This window comes from Dama dama, chromosome 31 (assembly GCF_033118175.1).
Source record: "Dama dama isolate Ldn47 chromosome 31, ASM3311817v1, whole genome shotgun sequence".
NCBI lineage: Eukaryota > Metazoa > Chordata > Mammalia > Artiodactyla > Cervidae > Dama > Dama dama.
The window spans coordinates 24,042,213-24,066,305 of NC_083711.1; the positions used below are offsets into that span (position 1 = coordinate 24,042,213).

Genomic DNA, 24,093 nt, shown 5'->3' on the forward strand with positions numbered 1-24,093 from the left:
GTTCCTGACTTTTGGGGAAATGCTTTCAATTTTTCACCATTGAGGATAATGTTTGCTGAGGGTTTGTCACCCATTTATGATCAAAACCCTCCAGGAAGCAGGATTAGAAGGAACATACCTCAAACATAATAAAATCTATATATGAATTTTTTTATTTAATATTTATTTTAAAAATATTATGATATCATTTCTGATAATCATATTTAAAAAGAAGATTTATAAATGGCTATTAGTACTGTTTTTAGTATAATGAAAAAATATTCCATTCTTTACCTAAAATGTCAGCAGAAAGTCTTAGAAAAATCTTAAATTACTTCCTTTAAAAAGGGAAATAAAATTAATTCTAACTGGTCTATGATGCATTCCTAACTGCACAATGATTTCTTCATGAAATCATTGGAACTTTATTAATACTAAATAATAATAATTTAATTTTTATGTAATTAATATTTAATCATCCTCCATTTCTTAGTAAATCTAGGTCAAGTCTTCAGGGAAGTCTTATAAGCTGACCACAATAAGCAATTTTATTTTTGCTGTAATAGTAATATTATTTAGGCATAATCACATTATACTAATTAAAGATTTTTATGGTCTGTTCTTTTTATTTCCTTTCAATCACTTAATTTTTAAAACTATTTTGAGAAATCCACCATTAATTAGGGATGATTTTTAAAACCTACAAAATCTATAATGTTACTCTAAGTAAATACTCTACTGCATCATAAAATTATTATTTAAAATTATATGAATTTTCTAAGTGTATTTTCTTCTCAAAACTGATTATTACATTAGATGATGGTTTGTTTTTCTTAATGGTGATCAAAGTTGGGTATAAAAGCAATAATGTTTCTTACAAGCTTGGAGAGCCAGTAGCCAGCAGAGAAAAGGTTATGATACAGTTAAACTATATTTTGGAATTATATTAAGGCCACATATAGCATAGTGTCCATGAAGAAGGATGTGAGTGCTGAAGATAGTCTGTGTGGCTTCAAACCTGGTCTCCTCACATTCAACATCTACAATCTCAGGCAAATGACTAAATCTCTTAGACTCAAAATTTCTACGTCTATAGAGGTCAGGGCCTCTAACTACAGGGGTCAAGTTCAGTTCAGTTCAGTTCAGTCGATCAGCCGTGTCCAACTCTTTGCAACCCCATGAATCACAGCACGCCAGGCCTCCCTGTCCATTACCAACTCCCGGAGTTTACTCAAACTCATGCCCATCGAGTCGGAGATGCCATCCAGTCATCTCATCCTCTGTCGTCCCCTTCTCCTCCTGCCCCCAATCCCTCCCAACATCAGTGTCTTTTCCAATGAGTCAACTCTTCGCATGAGGTGGCCAAAGTATTGGAGTTTCAGCTTCAGCATCAGTCCTTCCAATGAACACCCAGGATTGATCTCCTTTAGGATGGACTGGTTGGATCTCCTTGCAATCCAAGGGACTCTCAGGAGTCTTCTCCAACACCATAGTTCAAAAACATCAATTTTTTGGTGCTCAGCTTTCTTCACAGTCCAACTCTCACATTCATACATGACCACTGGAAAAACAATAGCCTTGACTAGACGGGCCTTTGTTGGCAACGTAATGTCTCTGCTTGTTAATATCCTATCTAGGTTGGTCATAACTTTCCTTCCAAGGATTAAGCGTCTTTTAATTTCATGGCTGCAGTTACCATCCACAGTGATTTTGGAGCCCAAAAAAATAAAGTCTAACACTGTTTCCACTGTCTCCCCATCTATTTCCCATGAGGTGATGGGACCAGATGCCATGATCTTAGTTTTCTGAATGTTGAGCTTTAAGCCAACTTTTTCACTCTCCTCCTTCACTTTCATCAAGAGGCGTTTTAGTTCATCTTCACTTTCTGCCATAAAGGTGGTGTCATCTGCATATCTGAGGTTATTGATATTTCTCCTGGCAATCTTGATTCCAGCTTGTGTTTCTTCCAGCCCAGTATTTCTCATGATGTACTCTGCATATAAGTTAAATAAGCAGGGTGACAATATACAGCTTTGATGTACTCCTTTCCCTATTTGGAACCAGTCTGTTGTTCCATGTCCAGTTCTAACTGTTGCTTCCTGATCTGTATACAGGTTTCTCAAGAGGCAGGTCAGGTGGTCTGGCATTCCCATCTCCTTCAGAATTTTCCACAGTTTATTGTGATCCACACAGTCAAAGTCTTTGGTCAAAGTTATCATGAAATGTAAAACACTTAGTGCTCTATTAGGTGCTAAGTAAAACTGGGCTCTAGGAAGAGTGGCTATTGATACAAACATGTAAAATATAAAAACTACATTTAGAAAAGTACCTTTTCCCTTAAAAAATTCATAAGATAGTGATGACTAAAATTACTAATCAATTTCACCTTTATAAGTGCCTACATTTTATTGGAAGTAAGTTGGCTTTTCTGAATCAGAAGTAGAACACAGCATGCACTCATTTCTCTCCTCCATCTTCAGTTATCTATTTTGAAAAAGTAAAGGGCTTCTGAACACAAAGTTTCTTAGGGAGCTTATCTTGATCCCTTAGTTTCAAGGCTTAAAAACAACATCAATTGTTTAAAAAAAGAATCATTATTTTCTTGCCTGGAGACACCAAAACGTTCCTTAAAAGAACAGAAATCACTCCTGAAGGGGTTGCTTATTTCATATTCCTCTGTTTTCTTCTTTGACATTGGATTCCCTCAAGGTCTCACTTGCAAGCTCACTTCCCCCAATCCCTGAAAAGGCCTTTAGGAGGTGTAATTCTTCTAAACAGCTGCCACCACCTGCCTTGTTCTTCTCTCAGTCTGGGCTGGGAAGATCTCATGCTCCCTCGTATTGATCTCCTCCCACCTCTGTCAACCTCCTGTGGTTACTAAATACATCTGAGGGCAGCCCATGAGTGTAGCATCCTCTATATCTGCCTATCCTCCTCCAATGGGCCTCACACCTGGAGCATATAAAAATACACATCCCCTAATCCACTCCAGAACCACTGAATCTGATATCCACAGTTGAAGTCCACATGTCAGTATTTTAAAAAATAAACAATCGGCCAGTGCTCCACCCTTACTTTCCAGGCAGTAAACACTGGTCAGATCCAAAAACCTAGATATCTGTTTAGATGTCTTTTAATCCTGCACTGTTGGTCATGGCAATTTCAGTGTTGTCAACCCCACTCCTTGAAGACTAAATTCTAGTCCTGCCTCCAGCCCATCATCAGGAATCTTATACAATGAGGTAATGCCCCAACTTTACATTTCCCTACCATGAAATTCAGAGTTTCAAAATTAACTATATCTGTTTTTTAACTGTCAAATAATAGATTTTACTTTATTAATTTTATTTTTATTATATTTTTAATTTAATTTTATTTTTTACACTGATTAAGACTTTAGTACAATCCTAAATAGAATTGATAGTATCAAGTTTTGTTTTTTTTTTTTTTTTGCTGATGTTATTAAGGGTTATAAGTGTGTTGGTCTTAATTTTTTTCTTTTAATTTTTAATTTTTTTTCCTTTATCATTGTTATTTTATTTGTGATGAATGTCCCGTTTCTCAATTGACCGAGTTATTACTGATACCTTACCAAAATCTGAACTTTGCTTGCCCCTGGCCAGGAATCCTGGTTCAGTCAGTAGCCTCCACAGTCAGCCTCTGAAGTAAAGTCTTTTCAGTCCCCTTGTCTTTGGAGATTAGCCATCTCCCTATTATCAGCCCTTTCAGTATTTAGCCAGCTTCAACATTATCAACCATGCTTTGTTCTACTGTTCAGCTTCCTCCTTTGTGAAGAGTTCAGGGAAACATAGTTCCTCCAAAACACTAAAGAGTTATTCACATTTCTGATCCCACACTTCAGTGAAACAATGAAATTATCAATAGACATTGCCCTAGACACATTTCCTCAATCTGAAAATTAAAATTTGAACACTTTGCCCACAGAGCATTCAGCATAATGTAGACCAGCCATTGGCAGTTTGATTATTGTGATCATCATAACAACTGAACCATTCAACCAAATCAAGAGTTTAGAGACCAAATATATAGCAACTGATCCAAACTTTATTCAAGACTTAGCAAAAAAGAATATATATAAAGGATGTTCCCAACTTTGAACCTGCCATGAATAAATCACACCATAGGAGATTTTCATACAGTTGAGAAAGGAAATAGTTCTACAGTCAGGAATAACTCACCTTTGTTCCCACACAGATGTATCAATTTAACAATAATGTGTGGACCAAAATATATTTATGAAAATTCCAGAATTCAGTTTAGAAGTTGAATACCCTGGGTGAGTGCAAAGCCAAGAACAGCTGCAAGAAATGGGCAAGAAGATTAAGTTCATTTTAACCTCCATCAGCATTTCCCCCAACACAGCACAGCTCAACACAGGTCTTGACTTCTTTCTTGGAAGGAAAGAGAAGGGTGGAACACGCATCCAGTGTCCCAGCTTTTCCAAGAGTTTCCAAAGGAACTAGTTTCTGTTCTCATATGTATAACTAATGGAACTGACATTGTTTGAATGCCTGAGAGATACTGAGAACAAACAGGAGTGGGTGCTGCTTGCTGTGATCAGCAGGACTTGATACAATTAGGAAAAGATGAACAAATCAAGGCTTCTCCCTAAAGTTGAAAAGAAAGAAGTGCAGGAATTTCCCAACATTCTAGCTATTTCAACAACTTCCCCCACTAACTGGTGTGTGCCTTTCATGAGTGGGAAGCTGATGAACCAGCACAATTTGCATGACCTGGTGGCTACAGAGAATAAGGGATAGTGGGGTGACTTGCTGTGGTAGGAAGAGAAAACTTGCAGCCCACATTACAGACACCAGAGAGAGCAAGAAACAGGAACCACCAAAGAAGAACCCTGCCAACCTCTTGTCGTTCTTCAGTTGCTCAGTCGTATCGGACTCTTTGTGAGCCCAGGGACTGCAGAACCCCAGGCTTCCCTGTCCTTCACCATCTCCTGGAGCTTGCTCAGACTCATGTCCATTGAATCAGTGTTGCCATCCAACCATCTCATCCTCTGTAGTCCCCTTCTTCTCCTGCCTTCAATCTTTCCCAGCATCAAGACCTTTTCCAATGAGTTGGCTTTCTGCATCAGGTGGCCAAAATATTGGAGCTTCAGCTTCAGCATCTGTACTTCCAATGAGTACTCAGGGTTGATTTCCTTTATGATTGACTGGCTTGATCTCCTTGCAGTCCAAGGGACTCTCAAGAATCTTTCCAACAACACAATTTAAAAGTATCAGTTCTTCAGCACTCAGCCTTCTTTAGGGTCCAACTCTCACATCTGTACAAGACCACTGGTAAAGCCATAGCTTTGACTATACAGACCTCTTTTGGTAGACTCATGTCTCTGCTTTCTAATACCTTGTATAGGATTGTCATAGCTTTTCTTCCAAGGAGCAAGCATCTTTTAACTTCTTGACTGCAGTCACTGTCTGCAGTTATTTTGGAGCCCAAGAAAATAAAATCTGTCACTGTTTCCATTGTTTCCCCATCTATTTGCCATGAATTGATGGATGCCTTGATCTTAACTTTTTGAATGTTGAGTTTTAAGAGTTTTAAGCCAGCTTTTTCACTCTCTTCTTTTATCTTCATCAAGAGGTTCTTTAGTTCCTCTTTGTTTTCTGCCATAAGGGTGGTGTCATCTGTATATCTGAGGTTATTGATATTTCTCCCAGCAATCTTGATTCAAGCTTGTGCTTTATCTAGCCTGGCATTTCACGTGATATACTCTGCATATACGTTAAATAAACAGGGTGACAATATACAGACCTGACACACTCCTTTCCCAATTTGAAACCAGTCTGTTGTTCCATGTTCAGTTCTAACTGTTGCTTCTTGACCTACATACAGGTTTCTCAGGAGGCAGGTAAGGTGGTCTGGTATTCCCATCTCTTTAAGAATTTTCCACAGTTTGTTATGAGCCACACAGACAAAGGCTTAGCGTAGTCAATGAAGCAAAAGTAGATTTTTTTTTTTTTTGGAATTATGTTGTGTTTTCTGTGATCCAACAGATGTTGACAATTTGATCTCTGGTTCCTCTGCCTTTTCTAAATCCAGTTTGTATATCTGGAAGTTCTCGGTTCACTTACTGTTGAAGCCTGCCTTGGCAGATTTTGAGCATGACCTTGCTAGCATGTGAAATGAGTGCAGTTGTGCAGTAGTTTGAGCATTCTTTGGCATTGCCCTTCTTTGGTATTGTGAGCCTCTAATTGCTTTGGATTAGTCAACAGATCTCAGAAAATCAAAAAGGAAATTAGAAAATATCTTGAAGCAAATGAAAACAAGCAAAAAAATAATAATAATAATAACAAACCCTATGGGAATAGAGAAAAAGCAGTGCAAAGTGGGTTAACCTAGAAGAAAGGGATAAATTCCTAGAACCGTTTGATCTACTCGGAATGAATCGTTAAGAAATACAAAGATCTCGGCAGACCAATTACTATTAAGAAAATTGAATCAGTAACCAAAGAACACCCAACAAAATACTGCAACACAATGCTTTTACTGGTGAATTCTACCAAATATTTAAAGATGAGTTAATACTAATCTTTCTCAAATTCTTCCATAACTTAAAAAAGAAAGAGTGTTTACAGATACCAAAGCCATAGAAAGTCACCTGAAGAAAAGAAAACTCCAGTCCAAGACCCCTGACAAATATTAACATAAATTCACAAATCCTTAAGCAAAATAATAGCAAACCACATGCAATGGCAAATTAAAAGAATCATACACCATCACCAAGTGAGGTTCATCTCTGGAATGCACAGATGTTTCAATATATAAAAATCAGTCAATTTGATACATCATTATTAACAGATTGAAAGATAAAAATCACAGGATATTCTCAATAGATGCAAATAAAGCTCTTGGCAAAATTCAGTAGTCTTTCATGATAAAAAAATAAAAATAAACACTCAACAAACTAAGAATAGAAGAAAATTACCTAAATAGAATAAAGGCTGTATAAGCCCAGATTGATATCGTACTAATTGATGAAAAAGTAAAGACTTCTCCTCTAAGATCAGGAATAAAACAAGGATGCCCCCCTCTCACCACTTTTATTCAACATAGTACTGGAAGTTCTAGGCAGAACAATTAAGCAAGAAAAAAATATGCAGTGTATCCAAAGAAGAAAGGAAGATGTAAAAATATCTGTTCACAGAGGACAAGATCTTACATATAGAAAACCATAAATTTCACCAAAAAAAAGAGAGAGAGAGAGAAAATGTTAAGAGTAATAAAATAATTAAGAAAAGTTACAGGATACAAAAATTCACATAGAAAGATCACTTGTGTTTCTACACACTAATCATGCAAAAAGAAAATCAAGAAAATAATCCCATTTACAATAGCAGTGAAAAGAATAAAGTATAATACTTATAAATAAACTTAATCAAGGAGGTAAAAGTTTTAAACAGTGAAAATAATTAAGCATGGCTGATGTAATTTAAAGACAAATAAATGGAAAGGGATCTCACATTTATGAATTGGAAGATAATGTCATTAAAATATAGTAACATAATATAATAACATCCATACTACTGAAAATGATCTACAAGTTTATCACAATCCCTATCAAAGTCCCAATGACTTTAAAAAAATAAACTGGAAAAAAGAATCCTAAAGTCACATTGAATCACAAAGGACCCAAAATAGCTAAAAAAATTTTGGAAAGAGAACAAAGCCTCACATGTCTTGATTTCAAACTATATTACAAAGCTATGGTAATCAGTAAGTATAGTTCCAACATAAAAATAGACATATAGACCAATGAAGAAAAATAGAGAGGACAGAAATAACCCACACATATATGATCAAATCATCTTTAACAAGGATGGCAAAACTACACAATGGGGAAACAGTTGTCTTTTCAACAAATGGTGTTGGTAAAACTAGATATTCTGATGCAGAACAAAATTTGCCTTTATCTTACACCATACACAAAACCAACTCAAAATTAATTAAAGGTTTAAACATAAGACCTCAAATTATAAATCTCATAGAAGAGAATATGGAAGGAAAACTGCATAGCTTTGGTCTTCACAATGATTTCTTGAATTTGTAAACAAAAGCACAGGCAACAAAGCAAAAATCAACAAGTGGGGGTACATCTCATTAAAAAACCTCCATACAGTAAATGAAACAGTAGCATGAAAAGGCAGCCTAAGGAATGAAAGAAATATTTGCAAACCATTTTCTAATAAGGAGTTAATATCCAAAATATATAAGGAACTCCTTCAAAGCTCAATAGCAAAATAAACTAAATAAACATTGGGCAAAGTTCTCAATAGATATTTCTTTTTTAAAAGAGACATACTAATGGCCAACAGGCATTGCTCAGCATCAATAATCATCATGGAAATGCAAATCAAAATAATAACAGTCATTATCAAAAAAAGATCAGAACATTGTAAATACTGGTGAGGATGTGGAAAAACTGGAACACTTGTGTGCTGTTAATTGGAATGCAAAATGGTATAGTCATTATAGAAAGCAGTATGAAATTTCCCTAAAGACATAAAAATATAACTACTATGTGATCTAGCAATCTGATTTCTTTGAGTATTTATTCAAAAGAATTGAAATCAAGATCTCTAAAAGATACACACTCCCATGTTCATTGTAGCATTATTCACAATAGCCAAGAGGTAGAAACAGCCTAAATGTTTATTGACAGATAAATGGATAAAGAAACTATGGTTTCACTATATATACAGTGGAATATTTTTCAGTCATTAAAAGAGGGAAATCCTATCTTTACAGCAGAAGAAAAACCTGTGATAACATGGTCGGACCTTAAGGACATTATACTAAGTGAAATAAACCAGTCACAAGAGGACAAATCTTGCATGATTTCACATACATGAAGTATCTAAAGCATTCAAAATCAGACACAAAAAGTAGAACAGTGGAAACAGTGGGCAGTTACTGATCAATGGCTACAGAGTTTCAGTCATGCAAATTAAAAGAGTTCCAGAGAGCTGAGGTACAATATTGTGTTACAAGTACCATTCTTTACATTTAAATATTTGTTGAGTGTCCATCTGAAGTTATATATTTTTATCACAATTGGAATAATACATTCAAATTTGAGAATGCATTGAGTTGTCCCAACTGTTAAATGTGTAATAATCTTTTTTTTTTTTTGCTTTCAATTTAGTGTAAAGCAAGGACTTTCCATTCAACTGAACTTTGATTATTTTAATACATATTATGCAGATGTATTAAATATTTATGAAGGAATGGGTTCAAGCAAGATTTTAAGAGGTAAGTTAAAACAAATATACAGTCCATTATCAAAACAAAAATATGTACAAAATTTATGGAGTAGTGTTGTGCTTTCGCTTTGATTTTGAGCTGAATATGAATTTGTACTTTGTTTCTAAAAGGGAAAACTGACCTTCATTATAAAAATTTATAATTTAGTGCTCTGTGTAATCAATCTTCTTGTAATAAAAGAGACACTGTTTCACATGATCCTCTTCATGTGAAATTTAACTCTACCCTGTGTTACTCCTCATTAAGCAAAATTCAAACAAACCCTAAAAATGACTATTTTTCTCAACATTTGGTTTTTTTCTCTTTTTAATATGCACTCTGCTTCTCAGGCTCTTGCAGGACTATTACTAGTAAAATGGATAACACACTGGCTAGATCAGGATGTTAGCTCTTTAATTGGGGGGTGTGGATGGTATTGTTATTGTGCAACTATTTGTCATTGTGGACATAGACACCAGTGGGAGCTGAGAAAAGGCAGGGAAATCACGAATAATACATGTGTGGCTACCCCACTTTATACCATCTGGTCCCCAAAGGCATAGACCTACTCATGGTAGCCAAAAATATAGGAGTGAAAATAAAATAGGAATGAAGGAGGAAATAAAATAAGGATGAATGTGGCAGTGAAATCCAGGGAATAACTAGTTTTCCTCACACTTTTGAGAAATAATCAAGTGCAGAGCTAAGATGAGGTTACAAGTGGTATCTCTTATTAAAGTTTAAATAATAGCTGCATATATTCGTGAGTGCCAAGTCATTTCAGTCGTGTCTGACTCTTTACGATCCTATGGACTGTGGCCCGCCAGGCTTCTCCGTCCATGGAATTCTCCAGGCAAGAATGCTAGAGTGGGTTTCCATGCCCTCCTCCAGGGGATCTTCCTGACTCAGGGACTGGATCTGTGTTTCCTGCAGCTCCTGCATCGCAGGTGGATTCTTTACCACTGAGCCACTGGTACAGCTGAGCTGTATATATATATATAATTTTGGATTTTAAATTGCAATTATGAGTAATGAAAAGTAGATCCTATCTAATGCATGCTTTGATTGACTTATTGATCTGAGAAATATTTGACCATATGATAATAACACATATTTTTTATTGGGTGCTTTCAGTATGGCACTCAACATACTGAGTGCTCTATGTGGATATCTTATTTAACATTTTTAATAAATCTGTAAAATATTCATTATAGGAGAGGAAAGTGATGTCCAAGAAGTTAAATGACCACAAGACCACAAAGATAGTTAGTGCTGGAGATATAAATCAGACCCAAACACTCTTGACTTACACAGTGCATTAGTTCATTGTACTTTAAAAGCTCCAAGTACAAATATAATAATGAGTATACATAAAACAGATGAACTCATGGTAAGTCACATTTGGCTTGAATAAATGGGCCAGTCATTTCATAATCTACTTATTTCTGTAGTTAATAAATCAAGTTCATTCAAATTATGTCAACATAAATATTTACATAGCTGGACAAATAAGCCAGCTCATATAAGTTTCTCCAAGGGCTAATGTGATGTTAATAATAAAATTTAGCATACATTGATCACTTGAAATATTCAAAGTAGTGTGATCATTACCTTAACTCAAAAAATGCTCCTCTAAACCATATTACGTAGGTGTTGTTACAATCTTTACTTTATGGATGATAAAAACTAAATTCATAGAGGTTAACTGGCCAAAAGTAGTAGGTGAAATTACCCTCATGCTCTCTTCTCTTCAGCTACAATTTGCCTGAAAACTAATTTAAATTATAATAAATAAGTAGTTGTTTAGTTTTTAGGGTCTTTTTGAAATATGAAAATATTTAAAAGTTTTTAAAATTAAATATATTACTTTAACTTTAAAAATATGAGAAATGGCATTGTTACTAAAATTACATTTTAAATTTTAAAATAATACCTCTTTTAAAGATAGGTAAAACTATCTTACCCCTAGATTCTAGCACATGCCTGATATATTGTAAAAGCTTAGTATTTGTTGATTTAAATCAATCAACAGGCTAATATACTATGGTATTATAGTAGTAAATCAATGGAGATCTATAACATTTCTTATAGTTTTAAAGGTATTTTGTTTTTTATATATGCTGATACTTTTATCTGTTTTCTGAACATTTCAGTAAGTTTCTTTCTGTGAGAGATATGCACAAATGTACTTTTATTAAATTGCAATTCAGAATAAAGATAATTACCTTTATCACATGGAAGTAAACAGATAGTTTAATTAAATCAATGAAAATCAGATTATGGAAAGAAATTATAAGAAAATACAAGTTTCCAGCACCATAAAATAGCTATTGAATAATTTATTAGGAATATGTCAGTATAAACAAATTTTAAAGGTATTTTTCAGTCATTTTTATATAAAGTCATGATGTAAAAGTTCTCTTGTGAAAAGTTTCAGAGGAAGATGGGCATTTCATAAAGACAGACGATATAGAGAACAGTAGGAAGTATTTGGAAATACTTATTTCCAAGTAAGTATGGGAATCAGGGTAAATTAGAATAAGTTAGCAGGATACTTCAAAAATGTTTTATTTAAGTTGTTGTTATAAAGGTGCTATATTCAATTCATTAGTGTTAATTGTTATCAGTGCTGGGTATTGAAATGGTTCAGTTCAGTCGCTCAGTCATGTCCGACTCTTTGAAACCCCATGAACTGCAGGACGTCAGGCCCCCCTGTCCATCACCAACTTCCAGAGTTTACTCAAACTCATGTCCATTGAGTCGGTGATGCCATCCAAACCTCTCATCCTCTGTTTCCCCCTTCTCCTCCCACCTTCACTCTTTCCCAGCATCAGTGTCTTTGGCAATGAGTCAGTTCTTTGCATCAGGTGGCCAAAGTATTGGATTTCAGCTTCAGCCTCAGTCCTTCCAATGAACACCCAGGACTGATCTCCTTTAGGATGGACTTGTTGGATCTCCTTGCAGTCCAAGGGACTCTCAAGAGTCTTCTCCAACACCACAGTTCAAAAGCATCTTCAGTGCTCAGCTCTTTATAGTCCAACTCTCACATCCATACATGACTACTGGAAAAACAATAGCCTTGACTAGATGTACCTTTGTTGGCAAAGTAATGCCTCTGCTTTTTAATATGCTGTCTAGGTTGGTCATAACTTTCCTTTCAAGGAGAATGCATCTTTTAATTTCATGGCTGCAATCACCATCTGCAGTGATTTTGGAGCCGAAATATATAAAGTCTGTCACTGTTTCTACTGTTTTCCCATTTTTGCCATGAAGTGATGCAACCAGATGCCATGATCTTAGTTTTCTGAATGTTGAGCTTTAAGCAAACTTTTTTCACTCTCCTCTTCCACTTTCATCAAGAGGCTATTTAGTTCTTCTTCACTTTCTGCCATAAGGGTGGTGTCATCTGCATATATGAGGTTTTTGATATTTCTCCCTGCAATCTTGATTGAAGCTTGTGCTTCATCCAGCCCAGCGTTTCTCATGATGCACTCTGCATATAAGTTAAATAAGCAGGGTGACAATATACAGCCTTGAAGTACTCCTTTTCCTATTTGGAACCAGTCTATTGGTCCATGTCCAGTTCTAACTGTTGCTTCCTGACCTGCATACAGGTTTCTCAAGAGGCAGGTCAGGTAGTCTGATATTCCCATCTCTTTCAAAATTTTCCAGTTTGTTTTGATCCACAAAAAGCCTTTGGCATAGTCAATAAAGCAGAAATAGATGTTTTTCTGCAACTCTCTTGCTTTCTCAGTGCTCCAGCACTGATATTGGCAGTTTGATCTCTGGATCTTCTGCCTTTTCTAAACCCAGCTTGAACATCTGGAAACTCACAGTTCACTTATTTTTGAAGCCTGGGATGAAGAATTTTGAGCATTAATTTACTAGCGTGTGAGATGAGTGCAATTGTGTGGGAGTTTGAGCATTCTTTGGCATTGCTTTTCTTTGGGATTGGAATGAAAACTGACCTTTTCCAGTCCTGTGGCCACTGCTGAGTTTTCCAAATTTGCTGGCATATTGAGTGCAGCACTTTCACAGCATCTTCTTCTAGGATTTGAAATAGCTCAACTGGAATTCCATCACCTCCACTAGTTTTGTTCATAGTGATGCTTCCTAAGGCCCACTTGACTTCACATTCCAGGATGTCTGGCTCTAGGTGAGTGATCACTCCATCCTGATCATCTGGGTCATGAAGATATTTTTTGTACAGTTTTTCTGTGTATTCTTGCCACCTCTTCTTAATATCTTCTGCTTCTGTTAGGTCCATTAAATTTCTGTCCTTTATTGAGCCTATCTTTGCATGAAATGTTCCCTTGGTATCTCCAATTTTCTTGAAAAGATCTCTAGTTTTCCCATTCTGTTGTTTTCCTCTATTTCTTGAGGAAGGCTCTCTTATCTCTCCCTGCTATTCTTTCGAACTCTGCATTCAAATGGGTATATCTTTCCTTTTCTCCTTTGCTTTTTGCTTCTCTTCTTTTCACAGCTATTTGTAAGACCTCCTCAGACAGTCATTTTGCTTTTTTGCATTTCTTTTTCTTGGGGATGGTCTTGATCCATATATCCTGTACAATGTCAGGAACCTCCCCGCCCATAGTTCATCTGGCACTCTGTCTATCAGATCTAGTCCCTTAAACCTATTTTCCACTTCCACTGTATAGTCATAAGGGATTTGATTTAGGTTATACCTGAATGGTCTAGTGGTTTTCCCTACTTTCTTCAATTTAATTCTGAATTTGGCAATAAAGAGTTCATGATCTGAGCCACAGTCAGCTCCCAGTCTTGATTCTGCTGACTGTATAGAGTTTCTCCGTCTTTGGCTAAAGAATATAATCAAGCGGATTTTGGTGTTGACCATCTGGTGATGTCCATGCATAGAGTCTTCTCTTGTGTTGTTGGAAGAGGGTGCTTGCTATGATCAGTGCGTTCTCTTGGCAAAACTCTGTTAGCCTTTGTCCTGCTTCATTCTATACTCCAAGGCCAAATTTGCCTGTTACTCCAGGTGTTTCTTGACTTCCTACTTTTACATTCCAGTCCCCATAATGAAATTCCAGTCCCTATATCATCATATAGAAGGTGATAAATATTCTATTAATATTTTATTCAAAAATACGTATATATATATTTATGAATCTGCAAAGAAAGACAACAATAACAGCCTGTATGAGAATGCTTAAAGCAATTTCAAGTTGCCACCCTCAGAAATTCATTTTTTCTGTGTATGTATTCATTACTCTTTTCTTTATATCATAAATGCTTAGCTATTATTCCATTCCCAAAGGACTGTTAGACCAAAGGACTGTTATTATCATATCCTTAGTATTGGAGGTTATAGTTTAAGATCATGTTTTTAAAACTGAAGCACACAAAAATGGGCACAGTATAGCTGAAGATATGTAATAAACATAATGCATCTTCTTGAGGCTCATCTTGAATTGTCAGCTTGTCCTATGACAAAAATAATCACATTGTGGTGTGTGTGTATTAGTCACTCAGTCATGTCCAACTCTTTGCAACCCCATGGACATTAGCCTGCCAGGCTACTCTGTCCATGGGATTTCCCAGGCAAGAATATTGGAGTGTGCTGCCATTTTCTTCTCAGGGTAACTTCCTGACCCAGGGATCAAACCCATGCCTATTGCATTGGCAGGCAGATTCTTTACTACTGAGCCACTAGGCAAGTCCCTATTGAACCAATAGCCACAGTCAGATCCTACCAGAAGTCATTTTCCCCAAAAACTATATTGCTATAGAAAAAAAAGCAAGAAAGATAGGCAGGTAGGTTTGAAGCAAAATTTCTTAAATAATAACATCCTTTAAGCAACTAGACATTTATGGACTACAAAAAGTTTCAATATGGGAACCATTGGATTGTGTGTGTGTTAGCCGCTCAATCATGTCCAGCTCTTTGCAACCCCATGGCCTGTAGACCATCAGGCCCCTCTGCCCATGGAATTCTCCAGGTGAGAATACTGGAGTGGGTTGCCATTCCCTTCTCCAGAGGATCTTCCCTACTAAGCGATTGAACCCCAGTCTCCCACATTGCAGGCAGATTCATTACCATCTGAGCTACCAGAGAAGCCCAACCATTTAGACTACACAGTTACATGTGCTAGTAGAAGGAATCCAAATAACCAATGTAATTCTTCATGAGAAAATATTGAAAGAATGACATACAACTTTATTGGGAAAAAGAGTAAGATATAAGTGAACGGTTATCCGTGGCTTTCTTTCCATTAGATTTTACTGAAATTGTCATGCAGGTATCACATTTTTCACTAATTTCTACACAATAAGCACAGAATTTTTCAGTAGTTTTGAAAGTATTTTTCTTTGGAAGTCAATAAGTAACAGTGATGCTTTGTCTTCAATTTGCAAGCATAATAATTTTCATAAACTTGAATCTGATACCCAGTTCAAACTGTCACACAAAAATTTAAGCTACTGTTTCCTACCCTATTTTATTACTCTCACTAAGAAACTTTTTAGACATTTTTCCCCCTAGCTGCTTACCCATGAAATTTTAATATTTCAGATATTATCTATACCTGTACTGTAGGAATATCTAAGAATTTTTCCTCTGCTTCTGATAAAAATTTTACCATTTATAATTTTTTAAGAATTATAAAATCTAACAATTTTTATTCTGCCCCTGAGAAAAATTTTACCATCTAAGAGGCAATATCACCCCCTTTGAGAATGTATGTGCTTAAAACAAATTTTTATAAAAAGAAAGTATAACAATGCTTTTAAAAAAATCATCATATGAGTACTTATTTCTCAAGCACTATATAAATTCGTGAGAATCAAAGATTTAGAAAGATAATATCTTTTATAGCTAGAATTAAGATAGAAAAGTGACTAGATCAATATGGGCTTCCCTGGTGGCTCAGACCATAAAGAATCTGCCTGCAATGCAGCAGACCTGGATTCGATCCCTGAGTTGGGAAGATCCCCTGGAGGAGGGCATGGCAACCCACTCCAGTATTCTTGCCTGGAGAATCCCATGGACAGAGAAGCATGGCGGGCTACAGTCCATGGGCTTGCAAAGAGTTGGACACGACTGAGTGACTAAGCACAGCACACAAGATCAATATAAAATTCAGGGCTGTTGCTCTGGGAAGACCCAGAGGGATGGGATGGGAAGGGAGGCGGGAGGGGGAATCGGGATGGGGAACACATGTACATCCATGGCTGATTCACGTCAATGTATGGCAAAAACCACTACAATACTGTAAAGTAATTAGCCTCCAACTAATAAAAATAAATGAAAAATAAATAAATAAAATTCTGTAGAAGCAATACTTAAATTGCCTAGGATTGTTTTGAGGTCCTACAGTTATGTAAATAAAGAGAGAGATACCCTTATTTCTATTATTTTGATGCTTAGCCCCTGTTAGTATAGCATGGGAAATACTGATAGTATTAAAGTCATTTTTTGTTTCATAACTTTTTAACTTATGTACTTCTAATTTGAAACATTATTATAATAGAGCAAGGGACACTTTATTTCAAATAAATTAACTTTAGGACTAATGCTTTCAGTTAACCTTAGGATCAGATAAAGATTGATAGATCAGTAGAATGATGAATGGATAGATGAATGATGAACACATCAATAGATAAATGAATAGATATATATGTACATAAAACATTCTTTTTTTTTTTTTTTTGTAGCTTCTCTCTGGTCAAATAATCCTGGCATAATTAGGATTTTTTCCAATCAAGTTACTGCCACATTTCTTATAGGCTCTGATGAAAGTGATTATATTGGCTTCAAAGTAACATACACTACATTTAACAGCAAAGATCTTAATAGTAAGTACTGTTTATTCCTTAGTCTTTGAATCTTCAGGTGCTTTAATGCTATAATGGAATTTTAAAAGCAACAGAACCTAATATTTTAGAAAAGGATCATTATCTGTTTCATTGTGCAAGTTCTCCAATGAGTATCTCATATGTATGCATTTCTCCACTTGATACTTGGAAAGAAATGAGAAATTAGAAAATCACATCCTTCAAAACAATGAAATAACCAATTAAAAAATATAAATCAATAGAAAAATTAAATTAAACTTTTATATACTGCAAGTATTCAAAGATTAAAAATTAGCATAAAATTAATTCTGAGAATGTTCCACATCAATTCAGTTTTGACCAGAGTATTAAATTTAGTAAATAGATAGAGGGAGAAAAAAAATGGGAACAAAGTTTATGCAGGTAAGTCAACAGAGGTAAGCTATAAAATTTAAAGAACAATAAGAACAAAGGGCTTGTCTTGGCTAAAGTCCTAATGGGGCATAAGAAACATATTAACACTGTTGGCAATAAAAGCTGTTTTGTTTTTTTTTAACTAAATCAAATTAAACAGACAGCATTAATTTAAAAAAATGTTTCTGTGCATGCCACTTGATTATAAACTGTATGAGTATATATCATATTCAATTCAATATATTATAATTAGTCATATTGTTGACTCAATTTGAAGCAAATTTTTAATTTACAGATTATGAGAAAATCAACTGTAATTTTGAAGATGGCTTCTGTTTCTGGATCCAGGATCTAAATGATGACAATGAATGGGAAAGGACTCAGGGAAGCACCTTCCCTCCATCTACTGGACCAACTTTTGACCACACTTTTGGCAATGAGTCAGGTATAATTCATATTTAATTCAGAAACCAATAAAAAAAAGTGTGGCATCTTGTTCCACAGTTCAAATTGAGCAGTATTAAATGCAAGACCTTTTTTCCTTCAGATTTTTTTTTTATTTTTTGATCATGGACTAATAAAATGAATTTAACTGAAAATGGTATCAAATAGGCAAGTAAAAGTATTTCAAGAAATATATTTTTTACCTTATATATTCATGAAATGTTGAAAAGAACAGAGGCCATTAGAGACAAAGAGACTCAGGTTGTCGCCATAGATTTGCCACTTATTATTAACTAAGTGGACTTGTGGGAGGTAATTAACTTTTCTGAACTTTGGTCTACTAGGCCTTAATTTCATTTTCTCACTGTTCACTGTTAGTGTATAGAAATCCAGTTGATTTTGGATATTGACCTTGTGTCTTGCAGCTTTACTGAAATTAGTTTTTTAAGACTTTTCAATAGATCAATATCATACCACCCTGAAATACAGATAAAGAGGCAGGTTTACTTCTGATAAGCCTTCTTAGACTGTTCAGGCTGCAATAACTGAATTCTACAGATTGGTATTCTTAATATTTATTTTTCACAATTCTGAAGACAGGAAGTCTGAGGTCAGGGTGTCAGCATGGTGTGGTTCTGATGAGAGCCCTCCTTTTGGTCCACAGACACGAGCCTTCTTACTGTATTCTCACGTAGCAGAGAGAGAGAATGTAAGAGAGAGATCTCTCCTGTCTCTTCTTACAAGATCACTTATACCATCATGAGGGCTCCACCTTCATGAAGTGATTACCCTCCAAAAGACCCATCTCCACTCTCATCACATTGGGGTTTAGGGTTTCAGCATATTGGGGGCAGGAGGGAGACCACCATTCAGACCATAAGAGAAAAACTATGGAAGATCTGATTCTAAAGCATGGTCCTAGAGGATGAGATGGTCGGATGGCATCACCAACTCAATGGACATGAGTTTGAGTAAACTCCACGAGTTGGTGATGGACAGGGAGGCCTGGTGTGCTGCAGTCCATGGGGACGCAAAGAGTCAGACACAACTGAGTGACTGAACTGAACTGAACTGAAGGGAAAGGTGATGTTTTATAAGTATATTTGTCACGTAAGTGAGATATTAGAACTGGATTTCAGGTGGAAACATTAAGATGATAAAATTTGACTCAGACCAGAAATTATTGGGGATTATTAGGGGATAAGGCACTTGTAGTGAAAAGACCAACCACATACACCTTGGATGCATGTATTTGTAATATTTGTTATTGTTGTTCAGTCACTAAGTTGTGTCTGACTCCTTTAGACCCCATGGTCTGCAGCACACCAGCCTTCCCTGTCCATTGTCTCCCAGAGTTTGCTGAGATTCATGTCCATTGAGTTGCTATCTAACCATCTCATCCTCTGTCACCCCCTTCTCCTTTTGCCTTTATTTTTTCCCAGCATCAGGGTCTTTTTCCAATGAATCAGCTCTTCATATCCGGTGACCAAAGTATTGGAACTTCAACTTCAGCATCAGTCTTTCTGATGAATATTCAGGGCTGATTTCCTTTAGGATAGACTGGTTTGATCTCCTTTCAGTCCAGGAGATTCTGAAGAGTCCTCCATCACTACAATTTAAAAGCATCAATGTTTTGGTGCTCAGCTTTCTTTATCATCCAACTCTCACATCCATACATGATGCAAAAAACCATAGCTTTGACTAGATGGACTTTGTTGGCAAACTTATGTCTCTACTTTTTAATATGCTGTCATGGTTTGTCACAGCTTTCCTTCCAAGGAGCAAGTGTCTTTTAATTTCATGACTGTAGTCACTGTTCTCAGTGAGTTTGAAATGCAAGACATAAAATCTGTCACTGCTTCCACTTTTGTTCCTGCTATTTGCCATGAAGTGATGGAAATGGATGCCATGATCTTATTAATAGCTTTTTGGATGTTGAGCTTTAAGACAGCTTTTTCACTTTTCCCTTTAACCCTCATCAAGAAGTTTGTAAGTTCCTCTTCACTTTCTGCCATTAGAGTGATATTGTCTGCCTATCTGAGGTTATTAATATTCCTCCCAGAAGTCTTATTTCAGCTTGTGACTCATCCAGCCCAGCATTTCAGTGATTTACTCTGCATATACGTTAAATAAGCAAGGTGACGATATACAGCCTTGTCATACTCTTTTCCCAATTTTGAACCAATCTGTTGTTCCATGTCCTGTCTAACTGTTGCTTCTTGACCTGCATACAGGTATTTCAGGAGATAGGTAAGGTGGTCTGGTATTCCCATCGTTTTAAGAATTTTCCACAGTTTGTTGTGATCCATGCGGTCAAAGGCTTCAGCATCATCAATGAAGCAGAAGTAGATCTAACTACAAATCTAGATGTAATATGGATCTTACAAAGTAAAGTGAAAGTGAAAGTTGCTCAGTCATATCTGACTCTTTGCAAACCCATGGAGTCCATGGAATTCTCCAGGCCAGAATACTGGAGTGGGTGGCCTTTCCCTTCTCCAGGGGATCTTCCCAACCCAGGGATAGAACTCAGGTCTCTGCATTGCAGGTGGATTCTTTACCAGCTGAGCCACCAGGAAAGCTCAAGAATACTGGGATGTGTAGCCTATCCCTTCTCCAGCAGATCTTCCAGACCCAGGAATCGAACTGGGGTCTCTTGCATTGCAGGTGGATTCAATTCAAAAAAGGAATGCAGTTGCAATGCTTTTGATCTTACCAGCTGAGCTACCAGGGAAGCCGTTTAAAAAATAAGGAAAATTACAAAGAGGACAGAATAGGAATTCATGCCTTTAGATGATTTTCTTAGACAATATCAATCCTATAATAAGTTTACTACTGAGAAGTCAATTCAATTCAAAAAACACGGATTAAACATTTCTTTTAACTAAACATGGCTCTAGGTATTGAGGACATGGGTCACACATCATAATTTCTACAAAGCCTTTCTGGAACTTTCAAGTTAAAATTTTCCTTTCCATTAAGCTTTAAAGCTCCTCTTTTATTTTTCCTATCACATGACCTTATATCTGCTTACTTGTTTGTTTCTTTTCATCACAATGTCCTCTTCAGGAACAAGAACCTTGTCTTTTTTCATCTTTGAGATGCTAGTGCATTTTCAGTGCCTGAATATAACTAATATGTAAAATTATTTTTAATTAATAAGGGAATGTCTACAGTTTTGACTCAAGTCACTTTTTTTAGTAAGTGATTGACTCCATGAAATTGCTTATAACATAAAAATAGCCTGAGCACTTATGCATTGTAATTTAATATTCCCTGGTGACTCAGACAGTAAACAATCAACCTGCAATGCAGAAGACCTGGGTTCGATCCCTGGGTTGGGAAGATCTGGAAGAGGGGATGGCAACCCACTCCAGTATTCTTGCCTGGAGGACCCCCAAGACAAAGGAGCCTGGCAGGCTACAATCCATGGGGTCACAAAGAGTTAGACATGACTGAGCAATTAAGTATAGCAGCACATATTACATAGATCAATATCCATGTTTTTATAAGTTGAAAATTAACTAGCTGATCTAATGTCAATTGCAAATTACACTTAGTAAGAGCACACCTTTTTTTTATATAGTAGAAATGTATCTGAATAATCCTAGTTCCTTAGAAAATGCAGCCCAGGATAACAAAATACAGTTCACACAAATTACAGTTCATGAAGTATTTCTTAACGAGAATGTGACTGCTTTTGATCTATTTCTCTAAGAAATCATTGAAACTCCCACTTATTGTATTCATTCACTCCTTTATTTAAGAAGTATTTTTTTTTTGAGTCCAGGCCCTATTCAAGACCTCTGGATGTATCTGTGAATAAAAGAAACCAGATTTTCTTCTTTTATGGAACACATTTTATAGCAAAGAAAAACAGAGAATAAGCACTACGCATCACAAATCATTACATTTTGGGCATCTGTTTAATGTTAATGAGTACTTGGGGGAAAATACAGAGCTTGGTAATGTCAACGGGGAGGGCAGATATTGAGGTGCTTCTGCAAATTAAAATACAGTCATTAGGTTGGGTCTCATTGAAACAATAAGTGACATTTGAATCAAAATTTTAAGGGACATACAGATTACTCCAGGCATAGGAAACACGCAGAGTAAAGGCTCTAAAGGACGCATGCCTGACCTGCATGAAGGAAAGCCAGGAAACCAGCATTACTGAAACAGAATCAATAAGGTGAATGGGGTTCAGATAATAATGAGTCTTCCATGGCTCTGCCCTTTTCCCTGGTGAAGTGAGGAGCCATCGACGTTTAAGTGCAGGAATGAGAAGATTCACTTTGATTGGTAGAATAGTTTATGGAAGGGCAAGAGAGTTGTCAAGGAGACCAGTGAAAAGTTATCACTTAATCCAGAAAAGAGGCCATGGGACTCACATGTGGTGCTATGAGGTCAGATTCTGGATATAATCTGAAAGTAATGTTAACAAGATCCTGCTAAATTAGTTACCAGTGTGACCCTATGTATAAAGAAAAAAATATGCTCTGCATAGATGGCCAATCTCATTAGACTTACATGCTTAAAACTAAAAATTATGACATGCATCATCTTATGCATAATTATTCTCCTTTGAATCAGTGATTTCCCACAGCCTGGTCCTCTAGGGATAAATTAGTAATCTGCACAGCTGAAGACTAACCCCCAAGTGATAATCACCCCCAACTCTCTAGAGAATCCTGACCTAAAACAGTCAAATAATTTGACCATATTTTTTCCCCTTAACTATAATTTAAAAAAAAATCTCTCTCACACTTGGGCAAGAGTAGTTAGAGGGACGTACAGGAAGCACCTATATCTATTCACTCTGACAGATAGCTTTTATGTAGTCGAAATCTTTGATGTTCAGATTATCATTTTCTCCTTTTATGTCATCATAATAAGGGAGAAAAATCATTCCACTGATATTTGAAGACTATAAGTACTTTAGAGGAGAAAAATTATTTCGGCTTGCCAACAGATTAAATCACAAAAGAAATAAGACGAAACTGACCAAAGTGAGACAGGTTGAATGTCAGGTGGAGGTTTTAAATAGTCGGGTTGGAAATGCAGTCTCAGGAGAAGATTGTGAAGCAGGAGTTATTTAAAATGAGATGAGTCAGAGCAGTTCAGAGCCCACCAGAGGCAGCTCTGTAATGAGAACGGATGAGAGGTCTTAATAGGTCCTTCCCAAGTCTCATACCGGTGATTTCATAATCTAGCAGTCATTCCCTCCAAGGGGTATTTTTCTTCCAGCTTGCTTTTTTATGTGTCAGACATCCTGCCTCTGAGATGGAAGGGAATTAAATCTCTCCTGCTGTTCCTCTTATCCATGCAGGATTTTTTTTGTTCTTTACTTTCACTTTAAATGACAGGTAGGCCTAAATGAAACAGATAAACTTTGAATTACCATTGCTTTAGGGAAGAACATCTAAGCCCCTTAACTCTCAGTCTTTCTGAAGAAGTTTCTCCTGGTGGAGCACCTGCTTTGAAATCTCTGTATTGTCAATGCTCCGTTTCTCTGTTCTTCTTAGAAACAAAGGGAACTGTTGGAGACATTGCTGCTGATACAGTTCAGCACCTTGGGATGCTCAGCAGAGACCCATTTGTCCAGAACATTCAGGGATATGAGATGAGTAACAAAAATTTCAGAAATGAAGGAGTCACAAAAGAGCTAGAAGAGATGAAGAAAGCATTTTTTGTTGGCCTTTCTCAATGAAATCATAATCATTCCAACACCACTCAGGGGCTAGCTAGCACTGTATAGTAGTAAGGATCATTAAAATAGAGGCCCTGAAGTCATAGCTAGGTTCACATTTGAGCTCTGCCATTTAAATCTACTCTGTTAGATGACTCGTCATCATTAATCATCTTATCATCTATCTCAGTTTCCTCATCTGGAAGCTGGGTTGATGATAATAGAGCCTGACTTCGAAGGAATATTATGAATATTAAATTAATATGTTTTTAAAAATCTTAGGAAGATGCCTGGCATATAAAAAATGCTTTATACATATTAGCTATCATAACTATTTTCTTTGCATACCGCAGAAACATTCAACAGAAACAAATTGGCTGTGGTACTGTTCTAAATATTATGCCAGAAAGGAAAATAGTTATAGATTCAATTTTCAAAAGTATGTTAAGTCTGTGGGATATGTGCATTTTATTTAGCTTATAAACCTATTCTAAAATAAG

The 24,093-nt window shown here is 36.2% G+C and overlaps 1 protein-coding gene across 3 annotated transcripts in view; it reads left to right on the forward strand.

Annotated features, from left to right (window-relative positions):
• The window catches only part of TMPRSS15 (transmembrane serine protease 15), a 137,539-nt gene that overhangs the window by 39,875 nt on the left and 73,571 nt on the right, over positions 1-24,093 (forward strand). For all 3 annotated transcript variants that reach the window (XM_061134102.1, XM_061134103.1, XM_061134104.1), the window contains exons 9-11: positions 9,158-9,264; positions 16,930-17,070; positions 17,759-17,908. In XM_061134102.1, the coding sequence (XP_060990085.1) occupies positions 9,158-9,264; positions 16,930-17,070; positions 17,759-17,908 (398 nt within the window). The remainder of the gene's footprint in view (positions 1-9,157; positions 9,265-16,929; positions 17,071-17,758; positions 17,909-24,093) is intronic.